This window comes from Orbicella franksi, chromosome 8 (genome assembly GCF_964199315.1).
Source record: "Orbicella franksi chromosome 8, jaOrbFran1.1, whole genome shotgun sequence".
NCBI lineage: Eukaryota > Metazoa > Cnidaria > Anthozoa > Scleractinia > Merulinidae > Orbicella > Orbicella franksi.
The window spans coordinates 8,933,200-8,951,203 of record NC_138152.1 but is presented as its reverse complement, the minus strand read 5'-3'; the positions used below and the strand labels follow the sequence as shown (position 1 = coordinate 8,951,203).

Genomic DNA, 18,004 nt, shown 5'->3' with positions numbered 1-18,004 from the left:
AAGTTTTACTCTGGAGGTGAAAGGGCTGTAAACAAAATAATTTATTTCATGATAATTTCTAATTTGTTGTCACACGTTTAGTCTCCAGACACATCATTCACGGAAAGTGAAGAGATCCGAGTGACTTTAGAAAAGGTATGTTCATAGTGATAATAGACAGTGATAACGTTATGTTGTTACAGGTGTCGAAATTCGCCGCGAAAGATGCGGTGATTATGATGTTAACAAATATCGTGACGGGAGCGTAATGATATGAAGAGAGTGATGTGTTGATCACCAGAAACCAGGAGGAAGACCAGGGCAGCCTCAATTGCAGCACCATCCTCCTTCGTCTGCGTTATTTGCAACAGAGACTGCCACTCCAGAGTGGGACTCCATAGCCACTCGAGACGATGCTCCGCATCGACATAGCGCTACACCATCGTTTCCCGAGACGAACGGCTGCCGACGATGTGTTGATAATGATGATGACGAAAAAAACCATCACGAATGAAGATGATAATGACTTTGACGTTGATGAAAATTTGACATATTAAAACATTGCTATCTTACTATCTAGCTTCACGCTAATTGCCCACTCTGATAGTTTACTTTACGTTGAACCACTTTACGTTTTACGTGAATGTTTAACAATTTTTTGCAGGATGATCCACTTGACTCTATCAAGTTGGCCAGAGTTTCTCTGAGTGGCAGGCCGTATACTGCCATCATAGATATTGACAAGGCTTTTGGTAACTCGAGGAACATCAGGTAATTGATTGGTTGTGGTTTGTCTGGTTTGCTTAGTAGATTGATTAAATGATTGATTTATTGATTGATCAACTGACTGACTGACTGACTAATCGACTTATAAGATTGGTTGACTGATTGATTGATTGTCTGATTCGTTATTTTGTTGCTCTTTATTCTGACCTATAGGTTTTTGGTGGTAGTTGGTTGGTTGATTTATTGAGTAACTGATTGTTCGATTAATTCATTTATTGACTAATCGATTGATTGATTGACTGAGTGATTGATTGATTGATTGATTGATCGATCGATCGATCGATCAACTGACTGGCTGACTGGCTGAGTGACTGGCTGAGTGACTGGCTGACTGACTGGCTGATTGACTGACTGATTGATTGATTGATCGAGTGATTGAATGATTGATCGACTGACTGGCTGACTGGCTGACTGGCTGACTGGCTGACTGTCTGACTGTCTGACTGTCTGACTGTCTGACTGACTAGCTGATTGATTGATTGACCGAGTGATTGATTGACTGATCGACTGACTGATCGATTGACTGATTCATTGATTAAGTGATTGATCGATTTAATGACTGACTGACTGATTGACTTTCTAACTGACCACTGACTGATATTTTTTCAATGAGATTTTTGAGCTTTAAAGTTGAACGTTATTTGTGCACATGAAATATCCAGTTTGAAAAACATGAGATGTGAAAATATCAGAACATTTTTTTTCAAATTGACTAATGATTATTGTATCTTTTGTCCTTAAGAAAATATGACGAGATTGTGTCCATCAACGATATCCCAGTAACAGAGTCAGACCAAAACCTCGTGAAATCCTTGCTGGATGGAGCTGTTTCCACTCTCACTATGGTAAGACTGGAATTAGCCGGGGGGAATTAGCATTTGAAAGGTATATTTAGAACTATTATCTAATCTTTGTAAACAGCATGTTCATACTGTTAATTTAATTTTCAGGTTCTCAAGCGGCCTGTAGGCACTTATCAGATAAGTTTTGACTTGGATCTCAAAGCTCCCAAGAAATCAAAAGCTGGTAAGAATAAAAGGAATTTTGCGCAGAAGTTTCAACCATATATCGATATGTGTAGATACAATTGTTCCCGGCTGATGAGGGTGGCATCATTTTGTTTAATAGTTTTCACTTGTGCTGTACGCTGGCAATGATGCTTAAGTTCTCTTGCGCAGTTTTATGTAACCTATCTGTTTACTTTTGCAGGTCTTGGTTTTGAGTGTGGATTGTATGTAAAAAATCTGAAGCATGGATTTATTTCCGAGGACCAGAACAACCTGAAAGTTGGAGATTACGTTATGAAGGTACATAATAAGTCTGTGACTGCAAGCCTCTTGAGCTTGTGATTGGTCAATAACTAGAGGCTATTCAATTGTTCCGATTTACTGCAAGGTAATTGCAACCATTTTCATGAAAGCAATAAGGCACGTGTTTGCGTGGGATTACTCGCGTGAATCGTCGCGCGATGACACACACGGGGTGTACGATGGCGGGGGGACGCGCAAGAATCCTGCAAATCAAGGGCTCAGCAAAACGAGAAAAACGGTATTGCGGAAATATTCCTGTGAAACAAATGTTTTCTGCGTTTAGACGAGTAGGAAACATGTTTCGAAACTGAGGAAAAATGTTTCGTTAATGTTTCAGAAGCCTTCCCTAACTATGAGAAGAAAGATCTGCATCAAACGCGTGAAATATCTTCCGCGACTGAATAGCCAGGGCAACATTTTTCCGCTGCAAACAAACCCTTAAAACTCTTATTCGTATCGTTACACTTGAAATAAACCTCTTCGTATTTACGTTCTTTAAAGGAGCTCAGTCACGTTATTTTGACCACGTACAAAATTACCTTTAACTGAAGGAAACCTGAAAATAGTAGTTTACTAATATAGAAAAACACCAAAGATATAATGATAAACCGTAAAGGAACAAGGATGGTTAAGGATGGAGAAGATTAACACGGATTACCAACGACGAACTTGAAAAATTTAGGCTAAGCTTTTCAAGATGCGCAAACTCTAAGGTAGTTGTTTACTCACAAACGCTGTTCACGTTATCCCTAGTCTTGATGGTCTTGCTCTGTTTTTAATATAGATCAATGGGAAACATCTTGATAAAATAATCGGTTCGTCGGTGGATAAAGTCACCAAAAAGTCTGGCGACAAACTGAAACTTCACGTGACAAGAACGATCCTGGCCATACCGAAAAACTGCGAGTTAAAGGTAGGTGTACCATGCTGTCTGTCTAGTGTACATGGTGAATGAATTGACTAACAGTGGACCAAGCTTGAAGCAAGACTAATCTTCTTTGATTATTCTCTTCTTCCGTTTGAAACTGAACATGCAGTCGATTGGATCCTTTGGGCAAAGAGCTTGCGAATTGAAATTTCAAAAATCGATCAACCTTTTTGTAGTTCCCCTTCAACAGAACACTCAAATGTTGGCAGAGGTCTCGGTTTTAAGATCTTCTCTCACATGGTGGTAAATTAATTCTGATATCTCCACCTTATTGCTCTCACTAGTTTCTGATATGCATACATAGGTTTCTCCATCTAAAGGTTAATCTTGCTCTGGGTTCCTCAGTTACAGCATCGTCGCAAAATTTCCTGATTCATTTTTAATATGTATTTATTGTGGTTTTTTTTTATGTAGCCTGTCAGCACCACGGACTCCGAATCTGACACTGTCGTACTGAGACAACTTCCTCGCTGCAACGGCGACAACCGCCTGTCACTCATATCGAATGATAGCTCAATGTCACGTGACTCGCGATTTTCTTGTAACTCAAGCATGGGCTCGATGAGCTCGAACAACGATTCGTCTCTCGCCGACTCGAACTCGGATCTTTACGGAAACAAATTCTCCGGGTATGGACTGCACATGGCCGACAGACATCGCACGGCCACAGCTGTCTACAGTCCCTCATCTGACTCTCAACTAGAGACCATTGTGGCAGACGATTGGCCGGACGCGAGGACGGAGAACGGTTCTCAGGATATATCGGACGCTAAAGAGAGCGATTCTTGCGATCACGGCACCTTAAAACCGAACACTCGCTCGCCCATGAACCGAAAATTCGTCAGCACCTCGCAATTGCAGTCGGGAACGTTTCTGACGCCTGCAAGTGTCGACGGAACTTTGGTTCGCGCCCAGTCTACCATCACTGCTGTTCGAGTAGACGATGATGGATTGAACTCAGGCTTATTAAGGTCTCAGCCTACGTGTGGAACAGTAATGCCCTCTGGGAGGAGGTGAGTAGAGTCTCGAACCCCAGGGACAGGGGGTGCCATTTGTAACTAGGTTAAACGAGTTAAACCTTAATAAAGCCGGGCTTTTACTAAGAAATATTTCTTGAGACTTGTCTCAAAATTTTGTCGCGAACGTCTGGCAACGTCTTCGTTGCACCTTGGATTGCAAGCGGGCAGTGAGGTTGCGACATTGGCTGTTCAAAACATTTCCATGTGCAACAGCTCCTTGAATAAACAAATTTGAAAAACACTGATCATTGCAAGAATGCTAGAATCCTGAACAAGTTATTGCTTACTTTCAAGTCAGTAAAACTCAACAAGTAACATTCATAAACAAAACAAGTTAAACCAGTTTAACCCTTAGTATGCATGGGATACACTCAGTTATGTTTTGCCCTGCATCTCCATCCCCAGTCCTCGAGTGATGCGCCTCGAAAAGAAGCCGTTGGATGGCCTGGGTCTGGAAGTTTCCGGCGGTTACCGCGTCGGCATCTACGTCATCGAGCTGCAGGATAACTCAGTTTGTAAAGCCGCTGGCCTGCAAGTTGGGGACAGGCTCCTGAAGGTGAGAGATTTAGAGCAATGCTATAACTTAATTTAAACACAGTCTAAATGGGGGTTTAATTGATAACTAAGAGCTGGTCAAAATTTTAACTGCCAGCTTACAAATGTTGCGCTCCTTAACTGACAGCTGAAAATTGGGCTAAAATTTTAAATGATAGCGGAGAAATCGTCGAAACTTTAAAAGAGCCTAGTCACGGTTTGCACATCTTGAAAAAAATTAGCCTAGATTTTTCAAGTTTGTCGTCTCTGATCCGTGTTAATCTTTTCCATCCTTAACCATCCTTGTTCTTTTATGGTTTATTATTATCTCTTTGGTGTTTTTCTATCTCAGTAAACAACTATTTTTTGGTTTCCTTCAACGTAAAGCAAATTTTGTACGAGGTCAAAATGACTCAAAACTACCGTGACTGAGCTCCTTTTAATAACCGAAACTTAAACTGAGGGTTGAAAATCCAGTACCACCATCCTGACGTTCTTCAAAAGATCTCGATGCTGTTTCATTTTGTTAGCTCTAAAAAAAAAACATTCTTCTTAGTTTGTTTTTCGCTGTGTTTCTTTGTGTTTGCGCCGCTGTTTCACGGAAATCTTTTTTCTTTGATCATGTACTTTTCTGATCACGTATTTGATTATTTACCTTCAGCTTAACAGTTATGACCTGACTAGGGCGACCCTGGACCACGCTACGAGGATTGTTCGGCTTCTAAGCACGTGTACATATCTCAGAATTGAGGCCCAACTAGTATCAAGTAAGTGTTACGTTATTTTTCTTTTTACATACATTCCTGATGTGTGTTGGTTAAAGGCCTAGCGGCCTGATGCTTAATGTGTTGGACGTTAGATTGAAAGGCCTGTGCTCAGATCTGTCCTGGCTAACTGTGTTGTGCTCTCGGGAAAGATACCTCATGTTCGGTGCGGCCTCTCTTGAGCTAGGTTTATATAAAGGTGCTGGTAGGCTATCGCAGCGGCTACCTGTCAAAATTTTGGGAGTAGCCTGCGATGGAGTGCTATCCCGTCCGAGGGGATTTACGTAGGGTGACCAGTCACTTGGCTTCTTAGAATGGGAACAGTCGAAAAGCTGATCAGATGTCTCAAATAACTCTTTTTAATTCGTTAGATTATCAAGAAATCCTTGAAGACAAACCTTACGATTCACTTTATGTCAGGTGAGTTATTGCTGGACATCAGGAAATTATTAAGAATTATTGATTATTAAGAACTTATCTGCACATTAACGTGTGAGACCATTCATTTTAGAAAGTGTTGTACTAGGCAAGAAGAAAATTGTAAGACAAGCTGAATAAATCATTTCTTATTTGAAGTGTTCGTTAAGCTGACATATTGTTTCCTCCCCCGGCCAGGACTATCCATCCATATAAGGCCATGGCACCGGATGAGTTAAGCTTCACTGTTGGAGAAACATTGCACGTGATCAACACGCGCGCAAACTATGATCAGGCGAGACAGAGTTGGAAGTGGGTGGCTCAGCGTGCGAGGAAAGATGGGAAGGTTCTAGAGGAAGGACTGGTACCTTGTATGGGGAGGTAAGTAAAACACTGAATTTAAATTTGGTTATTTTTTCCTTCCATGGAATGGTTAAGGCCCCTTCCACACTTCGCAGGAGAAATTTGAAATAGAGATTTCACTCTCAAAGCGCATAAAATGCTTTCCTTTCACACTACGCCGGAGAAATTTGAAAACGCAATAATCGCCGGTCATTTTGGATTTGTGTTTGAGGAGAACTCGGGCAGCGAAATCAAATGATTATCGTAACGTCATCGTTTTCGAAAAGCTCTGTTTTTAAAATATTTCTGTCCAATCTAAATCGTAAAGGCGGCGTTTTCAAATTCCTCCGGTTTGAAGAGCGTTTTCGAAAAGCTCTACAGTTTTTCGTCCGGATTAGTGTGGACGATAAACCTAACCGAAGAAGTAAAGCTGCGTTTTCAAATTCCTCTGGCGTTATGTGGACGGGGCCTAAGAAGTGTTCCAAGACTTGTTACGAACGTGTACGGCTATTGTACTGCATTTAAGGAGAAGTCCATCGTTGGGCTACCAGTTAAAGTCATTTACCAGGTTCTAACTTTATCTATCCCTCACAGTATTCCAGAACATGTGGAGTCCGCGGTACTATCCCAAACCCTTCAGCGGTTTGAGTCAGAATCAGAGGAACAGATGAGCGACGACGCGCCAAGCACGCTGAAGAGAACGTCAACAGAACGACGCAGCATCATACAGAGATACCGCAAACTTATGAGACGCGAGAGCAGGGACTTTCCCAACAACACGGACGAAAATGGTGAGAATTCGCTCATACGTCTTGGCAGAAAGGATGGAAGATGTGTTGAACAGAAACGGCTAACGTAATTACATCCTTGTTGCCATCCAATTCAGACCACGCGATGATTCGTTTGGGAGGTTGCAATTTTGCAAGTTCGTACACGCGCAAACATAACATTTGTATCCTCCCAAACGAATCATCGCTTGGTCTTCGTTAGGTGGCAACAAGGATGTAAACACGTTAGCCGAATCCGTTCATTAGACCAATTATTAGCGCATGGACTCTGATTCGCGTAGTTTGGGTTCCCTAGCCTGCGTAGCTGGTGTTGACGGGATAAGGGTAGCCTCCTGTCCCCTGCCTTATCACTCCCCCATTCCTTTCGCGTTACGTGCGCTGCGCAGGCTAGAGTTGTTGCGCGCGTCGGGTTCATTTTGTTGTGGTCGTTCACCCAGGGGCATGAGTACCAGCGAACTATTAGAGTAACGTAACAAAATGGTGTTTGGGGTTTGGGAGAGGGGGTGGGGGGGGGGGGGGGAGGGGAAGTTACCAGCAATGGACAACCATCCCATTACTACCATGGTATATTTAACAAATTGACTTCAATGTTATGACGAAATTCATTGTCAATAACAGGACAGACGCATGACATCAATTTGGTTTTTACAATAACGAATTGTCAAATTGTCAAATTGTTCGCTCTCGCTCATTGACGCATCGCATAAATTATAAATTCACGTGTCTGTCCGCATATTGACAATGAAAATTAGCCAATAAGCGCGCGTGAATTGTTGCAGCTATCGTATAAAACATAATTGACTTAGTTTTTTCATAACTTTTTCTTGTGCAGGTAACTCGAACAAAGTGATGTTCTACGAAATACTGAGCAAGATTTCCGACTGATTTGTCCATGACGCTCGACAGACATTCGACTGATCACACCTCAGTGGGAGTGTAACCACTTGGACAATCGACGATGATCCGGAATTCTTTGAGAATAATCGTGTTCCATCGTGCAATGTCGGTTTATGGTCGGTAGATATTCACGAATACAAAGTGCTCTTTCGTAAACGCTATAACGATCGACGAAATATGTAGCTACCTTAACATAATTGTGTTGAAGACTACATTTATAACTGCGTTAGATATATTTTGCATGAGACGACTACTCGGGGGACTCTCATATTAAACGGACGGGGGTGCTGGTCGCAAATTTTGAAAAGCCCTAAGAGGTACCAAGATTCTGTTTTGTGGGCGCGGCTTGATATTGTTTTTCATCCCTAAGAAGTACCAATTCAAAAACAACACATTAACTGACACTTTCGTAATTTTCAAAGGCGATAAAGACGATTACTTCGAATACCTTCTACTCGTAAAGTTGATTGTCAAATATCTCCTGTCATATTTTATTCTGCACAATACCCTAAAAGGCACCGCGAAAGTTCCCGCTGTGGACCTTTTGAGGCTGAACACCTTAAGATTGAGGTACCAAAACCGCTTTTTTTAACCCCTTAAAGATACGATGAGTACCCCTGTCCTTTATATAAGGAGTCCCCCTTCCCGGGGAGGACTATAGCGGTCATGGGAGGTCGGGGATTAAAGTTAGTATACACAAAGGAAAACAGAACTGGTCAAAATCTTTCTGTCCATAAAAGATAGTTTTAATCCTGATAAGTTTTACCCGAATTTTAACTTAATCATTTTAAAAGGTATCTTAATTATGACACCCAAAATGGTTACGTGGGTGCTATCTGGGATTGTTGAAGTAGGTGCCTTTGGGGGTAGTCAGGAAGGCATCATCTGAGATTGAAAATTGTATCGTATCGATATTTTTGTACTGCGCAAGTCTGACTCATATCACTCTGTGTTATATTTTAGGCCTTCGTAGGTGTCAGTTGTATTGAGAGCTCCGAGTAGCCTCATGTATAGAGTTAATTCAAGTCATTGAACCTTCAGTTCGTTAGTGTGTCCACTTCACGAGAAATTAGCTTCCTATTTAAACAGATTATGTCTTTAGTACTGTAAAAGATGGATGTAGACGCACAAGGAGATTTTATTTGTTTCCAGTAGCCCTTCCATGGTTAACTACGTTTAAAAAGTCAGAATGCAACATTTACTGTTGCGATTGGAAAGCCATAAAGCCGCTGTGCAAACGGATGTCAGTTACAGAAGTGAATTGCTACGTTTCAAACTAATGTTACCCAATTTGGATTTTTGTCTGGAGTGGAATACGTTTTCATTGATACTTTCAAGATCATTTACAATGAAAAAGACAACTGCTGTGTTAAATAATTTAAGGAGTACTTTTAAAAGTAAGGGATTGTTCTCTTGCCAATCTCAGAAGAGGTACGCTATCAAGAAGCGAATAAGGTACACAATTGGAGGGCAGTAGAAGCGCATAATGAGGGAAAAGGTGAAAACAACTATCCTAAGGAACTACCATTTTGCCTTATAGTTTACTAAATATGCATCGTGCAATATATCTCACAGACTTGGAAATTCTGGGACAATACCGTGGGCTGAAATCAAGAATAAACCGAAAACGCGGTAGTTCAAAAATAGCCGGCACCGTATTTTACCAAATTCAATGTGTTTTCGCTCAAATTCTTGATCGTTTTACGACTGCGGTCCACGGATTTCCAAGGATGAGCTAAAAAAACTTTTAAATACAGAATGCCATAGCGCAGATATGTAACACGCGTTCTGCTCGCAGCTTAAATAATTAATATAAGAAATGATTAGATATTTTATACCCGTAAGGTGTCTTTTTCTAGAAACAGAAATAACAGATTTCCGGTACTTTTAACCTGTTCATGTTATGTAATGTTACTTCGCGTGGTTTTAGCAATTTATATAGAAAAGATACGTAATTTTATACTCTAGAGCTTTAATAACGAGTAGAAAACCTGTGACGGTTAGGTGTATCAAGGTATATTTTAAGGTTATGTTATTAATTAAGATACGTGCTTGTTGAAGACCGCAAGGAGAAACATTTCCCAATGGAAGGATGGAAAATAGATGTTCATTTAGATTCTTCCTCGAAGGTGTAGCTGTTCATGTTAATATTGTAAAGAATAAAAAAGAAGAATATTTGTAATTAAATACTCTGTGTGGTATGTTATATGGGAAATGCTACTGAAAAGTTTGATTTTCTATACTGAAAGGTTTTTCAAGATATCAACATTGAACATTTTTTTCAAGCAGGATGCATACTTCAAATAAACTCTCTACGCTTGCTAGTTAGAGCCATTTTAAAGCAAGACTGATGTTGGCTTCCTACTTCACTGGTTTGCTATCAGTGTCGCAATATGAAATCGTTTCCATATCAACCACGTATACTCTCTGTTAGCCTGTGCCAAGCTCTCGGTCAGTGAGGACGATTGAAAAAGTGGGCTCGTCGCCCGCCCGCTTTTTCGATCGTCCCCACTGACCGAGAGCCTGGAACAGGCTGAACTCCCACGATTGGTTCCATGTTTTCGCTACGGGGTGCGTCAGCTCTTCGGATCACCAGTACCAAAAATTAATCACTGATTAACTTATTGAACCTGGTCGAGACACGGATCCTGCACGGAGAGAACAGAACCGGAAAACTTTCGCTCTGTCTGTATGTATGCAAACACTATCGAGGTATTCAAATTTGTTGGATTTATAGCACTGTAAGAGTGCAAATGGCAAACTTTGAGAATTGTAGGTCATTTGATGAAACGGCTGAAACTTGGTCAGCTTTCTCCGTTGCGTGCCTGGCCAGGAGTGTCTAACATTTCGCTCCGAATGATTAGTCGAGATTACGGTTGGGAGTGATATAAAAGATTCTTTTCTTTTCCCTCGTAGAGCAATTAAAACTAAAAAAATACACGTTTCTTTTTGTTTTTTTTTAGACTAGAGCGATTTGGATGGTTCAACTTATCGCATGCCCCCGAGACGTTCTGACCACCAATGTATAGGAATCTACCACACGAATCGTTTCGTGTAGTCAAATCGGCTTAAAATTTGCTAGGCTCGATTTCCGCCGCTTTCTCGAGTCCAATAATTTGCTTGCAATTATGGTTTGCGACACGAAAACTGTCGTAGAGGTTTTAAACGTGTTTTAAATCTCTACGGCAAAACCAGGGACCCGATGATACTGAATGATGAAAGTTGCTTCGATTTCTGCTCGACGCGCACTGCAAAAGTTCGCATGTGACAAAAAATTGTATTTCACGGACTGTCAATCGTTTCTAAGCCTTTGGCTACCTGTGGTTCCAGAATGTCGAAGAATTTCCTGCAATATCCTGTTTAACACTCAAGTCGAGTCAAGTATTTAATAAAAGAAGGTTTCCATTGCCAGTCGTTTTACAAGAATCGAGACGGGATATTCTACTATCACGTTTCTATGTGTGTACCCCAGGGGTTGTTTTGGATCAAAGCTCCGCGTTCGCCTTCCGCACGCACGTCATTTTCCAGTTCACTTTGATTGATTCCAGTTCATTGAGTCAAGGCTTCGTTTGCTCATAACTCACGCTATGAATGAAAACTAGTGAATCTCATAATCTGACCCTAGAATGATAAAAGACTATGCAACGCCCGGTTATTAGGTCTTATTAGCCCTGCACTTGTTCAACGGGGGAGCTAAAAAACATCAGTTGGGGAGGGTTGGGGGGAGGGGGGGCTTTTAGATGGTGCGAGGACGTTAGTACATTAATGTCGTTAATATGGAAAAGGTGCACAGGCAGGCAAGCTTCAAGGGAAGGGTCTATAACCACAAGGTCTCAAAAGCAGGGCGACGAGCTTATGACCGACGTTTTACGGTATGGCGCAAATCCTGCAAGTGTTGCATACAAGGAATTTTCAAGCAGGCGCAATTAAGAAAATAGGCACTTTGCATAAATGAGGCCTAAATTAAAAGAAAAAAAAAACTTTATACATGCCAAACCTCGTGTTAATGTTTCCATGAAGACAAAGGATTTTTCACATGAATGTGAGGCTTAGGATGTATAAGTGTCGTTATTCAAATATCAGCACCATGCGTTCGCGCGACTTCCCCTTGGTTCTCGCTTTCTCCCGCCTAGAGGAAACGGAAAAGACTGCTACGCAGGCTATTTATGTAAAGGGTATATGTAGTCAATCCCAGAAATTGCCTGAGCCTCGAAATGATTTTAAGCCTCGCTATCAAGTAGAATTTGCACGGTTCTTTGAAAGAGAGCCACACTGTGAAATGGATGGGCTCGATTACCAGCCGCTGTTCGAGAAAGGAGCCCGCACTCCTCCCCCGAAGGAGGAACGTACACCGGACTCGAGAAAGCGGCGGAAATTGAGCCTATGAAATGGGTACCGTCGGAAAATAGATTTTATAGTTTACCTTATGAATTCAATAACGTGGGAGGCGAGCAGAAATTGAATAGGACCACGGGCTCATTTCCCAATAGTTACACTGTGTCACTTGGTTTGTCACACTTGTAGTTCGTTTTGGTTTGGGCCTGGGTAGGGTTTATCGTCTTGCCTTTTATTGCCAGACAAATTGTGTATATGAATGAAGAAGGGCTCATACGAAGACACAAGCCTTGAAACAATAGACTTCAAGTGTCGCTTAGAGTGGATCAAAGAAAGATAAACGTACTTAGGGAACTTTTAATCTACACGGTCTAAGAAAAGAAAATAATTACAAACAATTTTTACACAAAAAGCGCGCATACAAATTGAATTCAACATCTTAGAGGCCTGGTGTTATTGATCTTTCATACAATATAGTTCTCCTTTGGGCAGCATTTCAAAACGTCAATAGGCGGTCTTTGTTCAAGTCTTAAAAATACAAGGCGCGGTGCTTCAGCTTTATTTCCATCATAATGTACAACCTTCAGTCGTGAATAGATTTCAACGATATAGTTGACATTTGCACAGAGCTGTGTCCACAAACGGCTTATGATTTCGAATATATGCATAATAAAAGATGTCTGCATTTAAACATTTCGCGCAGGGTGGCCGTTTTTGTTTGCGAAAATAACATCACATCGCGCGGGAATCAAAGCATTTCGTTGTCCAAACGCCGACTAGCAACCTCAAAAGTGTTAATTAGTAATTGTTTCGAAGGAAAACGTGAAGATGTGCTCTTCAGCGTTGAAGAAATTCGATAAACATAACAGCAAACGAGATTCGTCCTGCAAAGAGTTGCGATGTGCTTACATGAAGCCAGGAGAAATAAGCAACGAATAATCATTGCATTTGCAGCTCTTTGTCGACACGTTGGCTGTGGAGCCTAGAGGAATAGCTAGATAATCCACATCCATATTTTTAAAACAGTCTATAACGACATCTCAAGAGGCAACCGGTACAAAAATGGGTAAGTGATACTACATTTAAAGTTTCTACCCCTGAGAATGGATTACTCTTTTCATGACACAAGCCATAATCTGGAATTGTCACTTATGTTACATTTTAAATAATTGCGCTTTCAGGCCTCTTTTAGACCAGCCAGTATGATACCAGGTCTTGTTTCCCTTGTAACCGTGCTAGTGCCTTAAATTATCTCACATCCAAACTATATAACCAATAATTAAACGATCGAAATGTTTTGTCCAGTTTTTGAAAGCCTCTCTAAGGAAATGTCAGTGTGCGTTTTGTTGAACATTCCAGACAAACTCCAGACATTGTATCACTTCTCTACAGTGAAGTCACCAAGAGGCACCTTTGTTTTCTTCTTAAAAAAAATAAGCAAGTGTGCCCTAATAGGAGATGAAAATAGAGCGATTTTCCGTGGTTTTAAATTCACGCCTTGTCGCCAGAACCTCGTGAACTCTTCGGCTCTTGGTTCAAGCATTCGTTCTAAATCGACGACGTTTTCAAGAGCCTTCGCGCTTCGACGGAAAAGCGAACAAAAGCTGCATTCCTCTTGGCTAATTACCGAGACCACCAGTTCATTGTTTGCTTCGAGGCTCTAATATCGGCTTGTTATTCGGTGCGACACCGGCGGCATTCAATATTTCGTGCTAATCTCGAGAACAAAAAGCGCCCTGCTCAATTACGAATTCGATCGACGCGAGCAGTGAATGCACAGCGAGACCGCCGGCTTTGCCAGTTGAGGTAAGTTTTAAAAATGATCGACTCCCAAACTTCTACTTCGTAAAAACTTGTAGGAAAAGATACGATCTTAATTTATATGGACATGGTTTGTATAATGCCGTAATTCATTCGCCTCTGTTCTCTAACCTGTCAGTGTGAACTTTTGGCATTCGGAATTCGGAAGGCGAACCTTCGCCCCACCGTCGATCGTTGCAAAACATTTGTTCGATTTACATTAACTTTTTGCCAGGAAAGCCTTTTTCAGGAATTGAGCAAGAATGGAACTAGTACAGAGTTTCAAGAGCATTCTGCTTTGTTTGTACAGTTGAAATCTTGTTGTTCTTTTGCTTCAGCTAAACAACATTAATATTGCGATACAATAAAGTGAACTTCAATCGGCCGGTTAAACCACAAAACTGTTTTTGTTAGTACTATCTTCGAAGAAGGCTCAATATAACAACGGAATTGTGAATAAATATTCAGTATATGAGTGCAGTAAAACCTTTCTTCTATGACATAAAAGAGTTCTAATTTGATCAAAATTAAACAAACACGCATATATTTCTCTTTGTGAATGAAATGTGACTGAAAGAAGAACATCGTAGCTTGGCATTAAGACAGACAAATCTAATAAAAGGGAAAGCAGTTTCATTGCTCATTTTAAAGCGACGTTTCTGATCACGTAACACTTCGTTACGTATCAATGAACCATCTTTATCTCTTTTGAGCTGATTACGCTGGACAATGTCTTCGCCAACGATGACTCACTGGTAAGATCATCTTTGGTGAATTGATTTCCTGATTCCCTGTCAGCTCATCGCGAAAATAAAATTCTTTGTATCTATAGTTCAAACCACAACGTGCCTTTGCAACACGCAAAAAGCCACAACCGCATTTTGCGAATACTGAGCATTTGTTAATTTCGTTTGATGCTCGTTCAAGCGTTAAACAGAAGGAAAAACAATGCTCTATAAAATGCGAATTCTTTCTTTTGTCATTTCCTTGTAAGTCGCTTTTGTCGTGTTTAACAAAAATAACAAGTTAAATTGAGTTAAATTGACGGAATTCATGTTACGGGATTATAGATGAACACGCGAATCAGGGTAACCTCGGAAACGTTGCTAGCAGAGAAAGCGAGAGTACGTTCTTATAACTGATGCAAAATTGCACAAATAGTGTATGCCTGTTGCTTTGTTAGAAACTACCGCGGTCTGAACTAGTTATGGTAAGAGCATTCTGGCACGTTCAAATAAGTCATTCGTCTAAACGTTATTCTCGGTTTTACTGGGAGTGTGTTATACTTGTACCCTTCATGAAAGTATTGTTAATTCAGCCAATTATGTGAAAAACTCACAGTTAAACTACGCATTGATATTGTTCAGTAACACTTTTGATAAAATTCAACCCCCTCAGGTCTACATTCTCCTGACTGATTTTCATACATTTCTTGAAATAGCAGTTCGGAGAATTTGGAAGTTCATCACAACTGTGTTCACTTTTTGAGTAGTTGTCATTCTTTTAAAAGTGCACCCAACGAGACTGAAATTGAGGGTTAACCCTAACCCTAACCCAAAAGGTTGGGAATGACGTTGGTGCGTTTTCCGGTATCTCTTAGCGCGTTTAAAAAAGATGCATTGTGCAAACTAACAAATTTTGATCTGTTCATATTCTTTCAGTAGTACTGATTATCATCAATTCGCTACAAGTCAACTCGAGCCAAAACTAGCCGTTGCCATCGGTAGCCTCTGATGTTACATCGCCCTCACAAACAAGCTACGGCGTTTAATTTTGGCTTTCCCGCCGTCGTTGGCGACGCACTCCAAGTGAACTGTTGCTCCAGAAACCAATATCTTTGCTAAAAACTTCAGTTGGGCAACAAAAATTAAACCATACTATGTACGACTTCCTGTTGCCCAAATCTTTGTTCCCTCTTCCTATAGAGTGACAGTATGTCCCTTCTTCCACCCCAAATCCGGACGTCTTGAACTTTCCAAAAGAACAGATATTAAGTGTAATTTATGGCATTATAAAGGCAACCGGCCATTCATTATTTTTTTTTAAAGTAGACGTAATCCAAAACACAAAAAAACTCAAACTGAGAAACTTAAAAAATAAAGCAATCAAAATTCGAAAACGAAGAATTCGGAGCACGAAAACGATGCCGCTTTCGAAACTAAAACAAACTGTCTCACTTTCAAAACTTGAAAACGAAGCACCCGAACGAAAAAGAAGTTAAATAACATGCTAAGCCTGATTCAGTAGTACTAGACTAGTCTAGAATTAGGTGAGTACTATACTAGTAGAGAAGGAACGGATTCGAGGAAACGAACGACACCGTACCAGAACCACCTTCTGAGAAATTAAGAAGTCTGACTTGCGAAAAAGTGTGACATTTGTGTGATGCTGGCTGCAGATATGACGCAAGCATGGAATACTTTGGAACTGTGTTTACGTCTGGGAGAACCTCTATAAGGGTATATTATATTACTTACTTAGGTAGACAATGCACGAGTGGCAAAGAATATTGTGCAGACCGGTCTCCTTATTGTGCGTCATCCAGTGCAGTTGGGTCAAAAACCCTCTGAAATATATAAGGTTGAACTAACATCCCTCGGTTACAATCGGTGCTATTTGAGGAAAGCAGACAAAATTTTCTTGACTACCTTCCACTGATGTATTTAATTATAACTGTCAATATGACTGTCCAACATAATATTGATAATTCACAGACAGTACGAAGAATTTTAAATTTATTCAAGCCTTCAAGGGTCATGTTTACATGCTTGTTTTCATGCCTTTTTTTGAGCCTGTTTCCTGTTTAACTTTCCGCCCTTGTTTTGTTTGTAATCCTCTCAAGGACTCAGTGAGCTAGAAGATTTACAACAGCGTTATACTCGCTTGGAGCAACTTTACAGCGAGGCTGTCAGAGCAAGGGACGAGGCCGTTGAAGAGAGAGACAAGGCAACTGTTCTTATCGCGCTTCAACTGGAAAGCGAAACAGAAGAGCTGAACAAACGGATCGAAATTCTGCAGAGTCAAAATAAGAAACTGTATGAAGAAAACGAGGATTTGAAAATCCGGTTGGGCTACGCTAAGGACGATATAAACAAATTACAACAGAGACATATTGCGCTTCAACTCGAACAAGAGAAGTGTTTACAAGAGAGAGAAGATGCCTTAGCTCGAGTTGAAGAATTTGAGAACAGCAGAGAAACAGGCGAGGTTGTCAAAGAAGAGGATAAACAAGACGTCGGGAAGATGGCGAGCGAGAAAACGGTACGTTACCTTAAATATCAGAAATATATTAGCATTAGTAAAAGTGAAAAGGTGGTTCATAATGAATTTGAATGGCTAAGTTTATATAGTGACTCCTCTTAAGCCGTGAATTTTATCGTCACTGTATTACTATGTAAGCAAAGGTTTTGTAAAGCATAAGCAAGTGAAAATTAGCGATAAGAACGAATCTTGAGCGAATTTTCTGACAGTTTATCTTTTTGCATTTGAACTTGAAAATGGTGTCACGATGTCACCGAAATGTTGTTCTTTCTTATCGCTAAATTTTACTTGTTTACACTTTATTACTCTCCAAATATTTTGCGTTCAAACTCTGCTTGGTTGTTGTCCCGAGTGTTGTGTGCAAAAGTCTTCAAAGACCACAAAAGCCCACAAAAGCTGGACTTACTTATATTTGCGAAGCCAACCATATATTAGTTTGATCGGTATCAATTTTTGTCTACGTCTTGTTTTTTCTCCAAAGGATTTGAATGATAAATCAATTAATTAATAGTTTGATGTATTTATTCATTTACTTCAATTGTATCTCTGACTTATCTAATTTGATGATAAGACATGTTCCTAACCGATGACGCATTTCATGGTCTAAACGCAGTGTCGTCTCATCTCCTAAGTCAATTGTCGAGTCATGTTTCTCAAGTGCTGACGCAACTAATCGCTTTTGGCCGATGCTATTTCCTCGTACCGCAGTTATCAATATATTTTTTCTAGTTAAGAGATAAGATGTGCGACGTGTTTGAAGCGATGCCGCATTTCATCCCTAGGGAAATAAGCAAACCACCACGACGATGGCAACGAGAACGTCACGAAACAAAAGGCTTAATTA

The 18,004-nt window shown here is 40.6% G+C and overlaps 2 protein-coding genes across 5 annotated transcripts in view; both read left to right on the top strand.

The window, feature by feature from the left end:
- LOC145494501 (uncharacterized) overlaps nucleotides 1-10,950 on the top strand; it is a 28,366-nt gene extending 17,416 nt beyond the window's left edge. For 3 of the 4 annotated variants that reach the window (XM_081473978.1, XM_081473981.1, XM_081473980.1), the window contains 12 exons: nucleotides 82-135; nucleotides 644-750; nucleotides 1,508-1,610; nucleotides 1,716-1,791; nucleotides 1,975-2,072; nucleotides 2,860-2,988; nucleotides 3,418-4,016; nucleotides 4,428-4,578; nucleotides 5,218-5,323; nucleotides 5,692-5,740; nucleotides 5,936-6,118; nucleotides 6,674-7,362. In XM_081473978.1, the coding sequence (XP_081330104.1) occupies nucleotides 82-135; nucleotides 644-750; nucleotides 1,508-1,610; nucleotides 1,716-1,791; nucleotides 1,975-2,072; nucleotides 2,860-2,988; nucleotides 3,418-4,016; nucleotides 4,428-4,578; nucleotides 5,218-5,323; nucleotides 5,692-5,740; nucleotides 5,936-6,118; nucleotides 6,674-6,938 (1,920 nt within the window). In that variant the 3' untranslated portion in view covers nucleotides 6,939-7,362. Of the gene's footprint in view, nucleotides 1-81; nucleotides 136-643; nucleotides 751-1,507; nucleotides 1,611-1,715; nucleotides 1,792-1,974; nucleotides 2,073-2,859; nucleotides 2,989-3,417; nucleotides 4,017-4,427; nucleotides 4,579-5,217; nucleotides 5,324-5,691; nucleotides 5,741-5,935; nucleotides 6,119-6,673; nucleotides 7,363-7,699 lie in introns of those variants that run through there. The other variant, XM_081473979.1, reaches the window with a different exon arrangement.
- A 1,843-nt stretch (nucleotides 10,951-12,793) lies between these two features.
- LOC145494515 (uncharacterized) overlaps nucleotides 12,794-18,004 on the top strand; it is a 43,369-nt gene continuing 38,158 nt past the window's right edge. Inside the window, exons 1-2 of the mRNA XM_081474004.1 lie at nucleotides 12,794-13,165; nucleotides 16,742-17,160. Of these exons, the coding sequence (XP_081330130.1) occupies nucleotides 13,162-13,165; nucleotides 16,742-17,160 (423 nt within the window). The 5' untranslated portion in view covers nucleotides 12,794-13,161. The remainder of the gene's footprint in view (nucleotides 13,166-16,741; nucleotides 17,161-18,004) is intronic.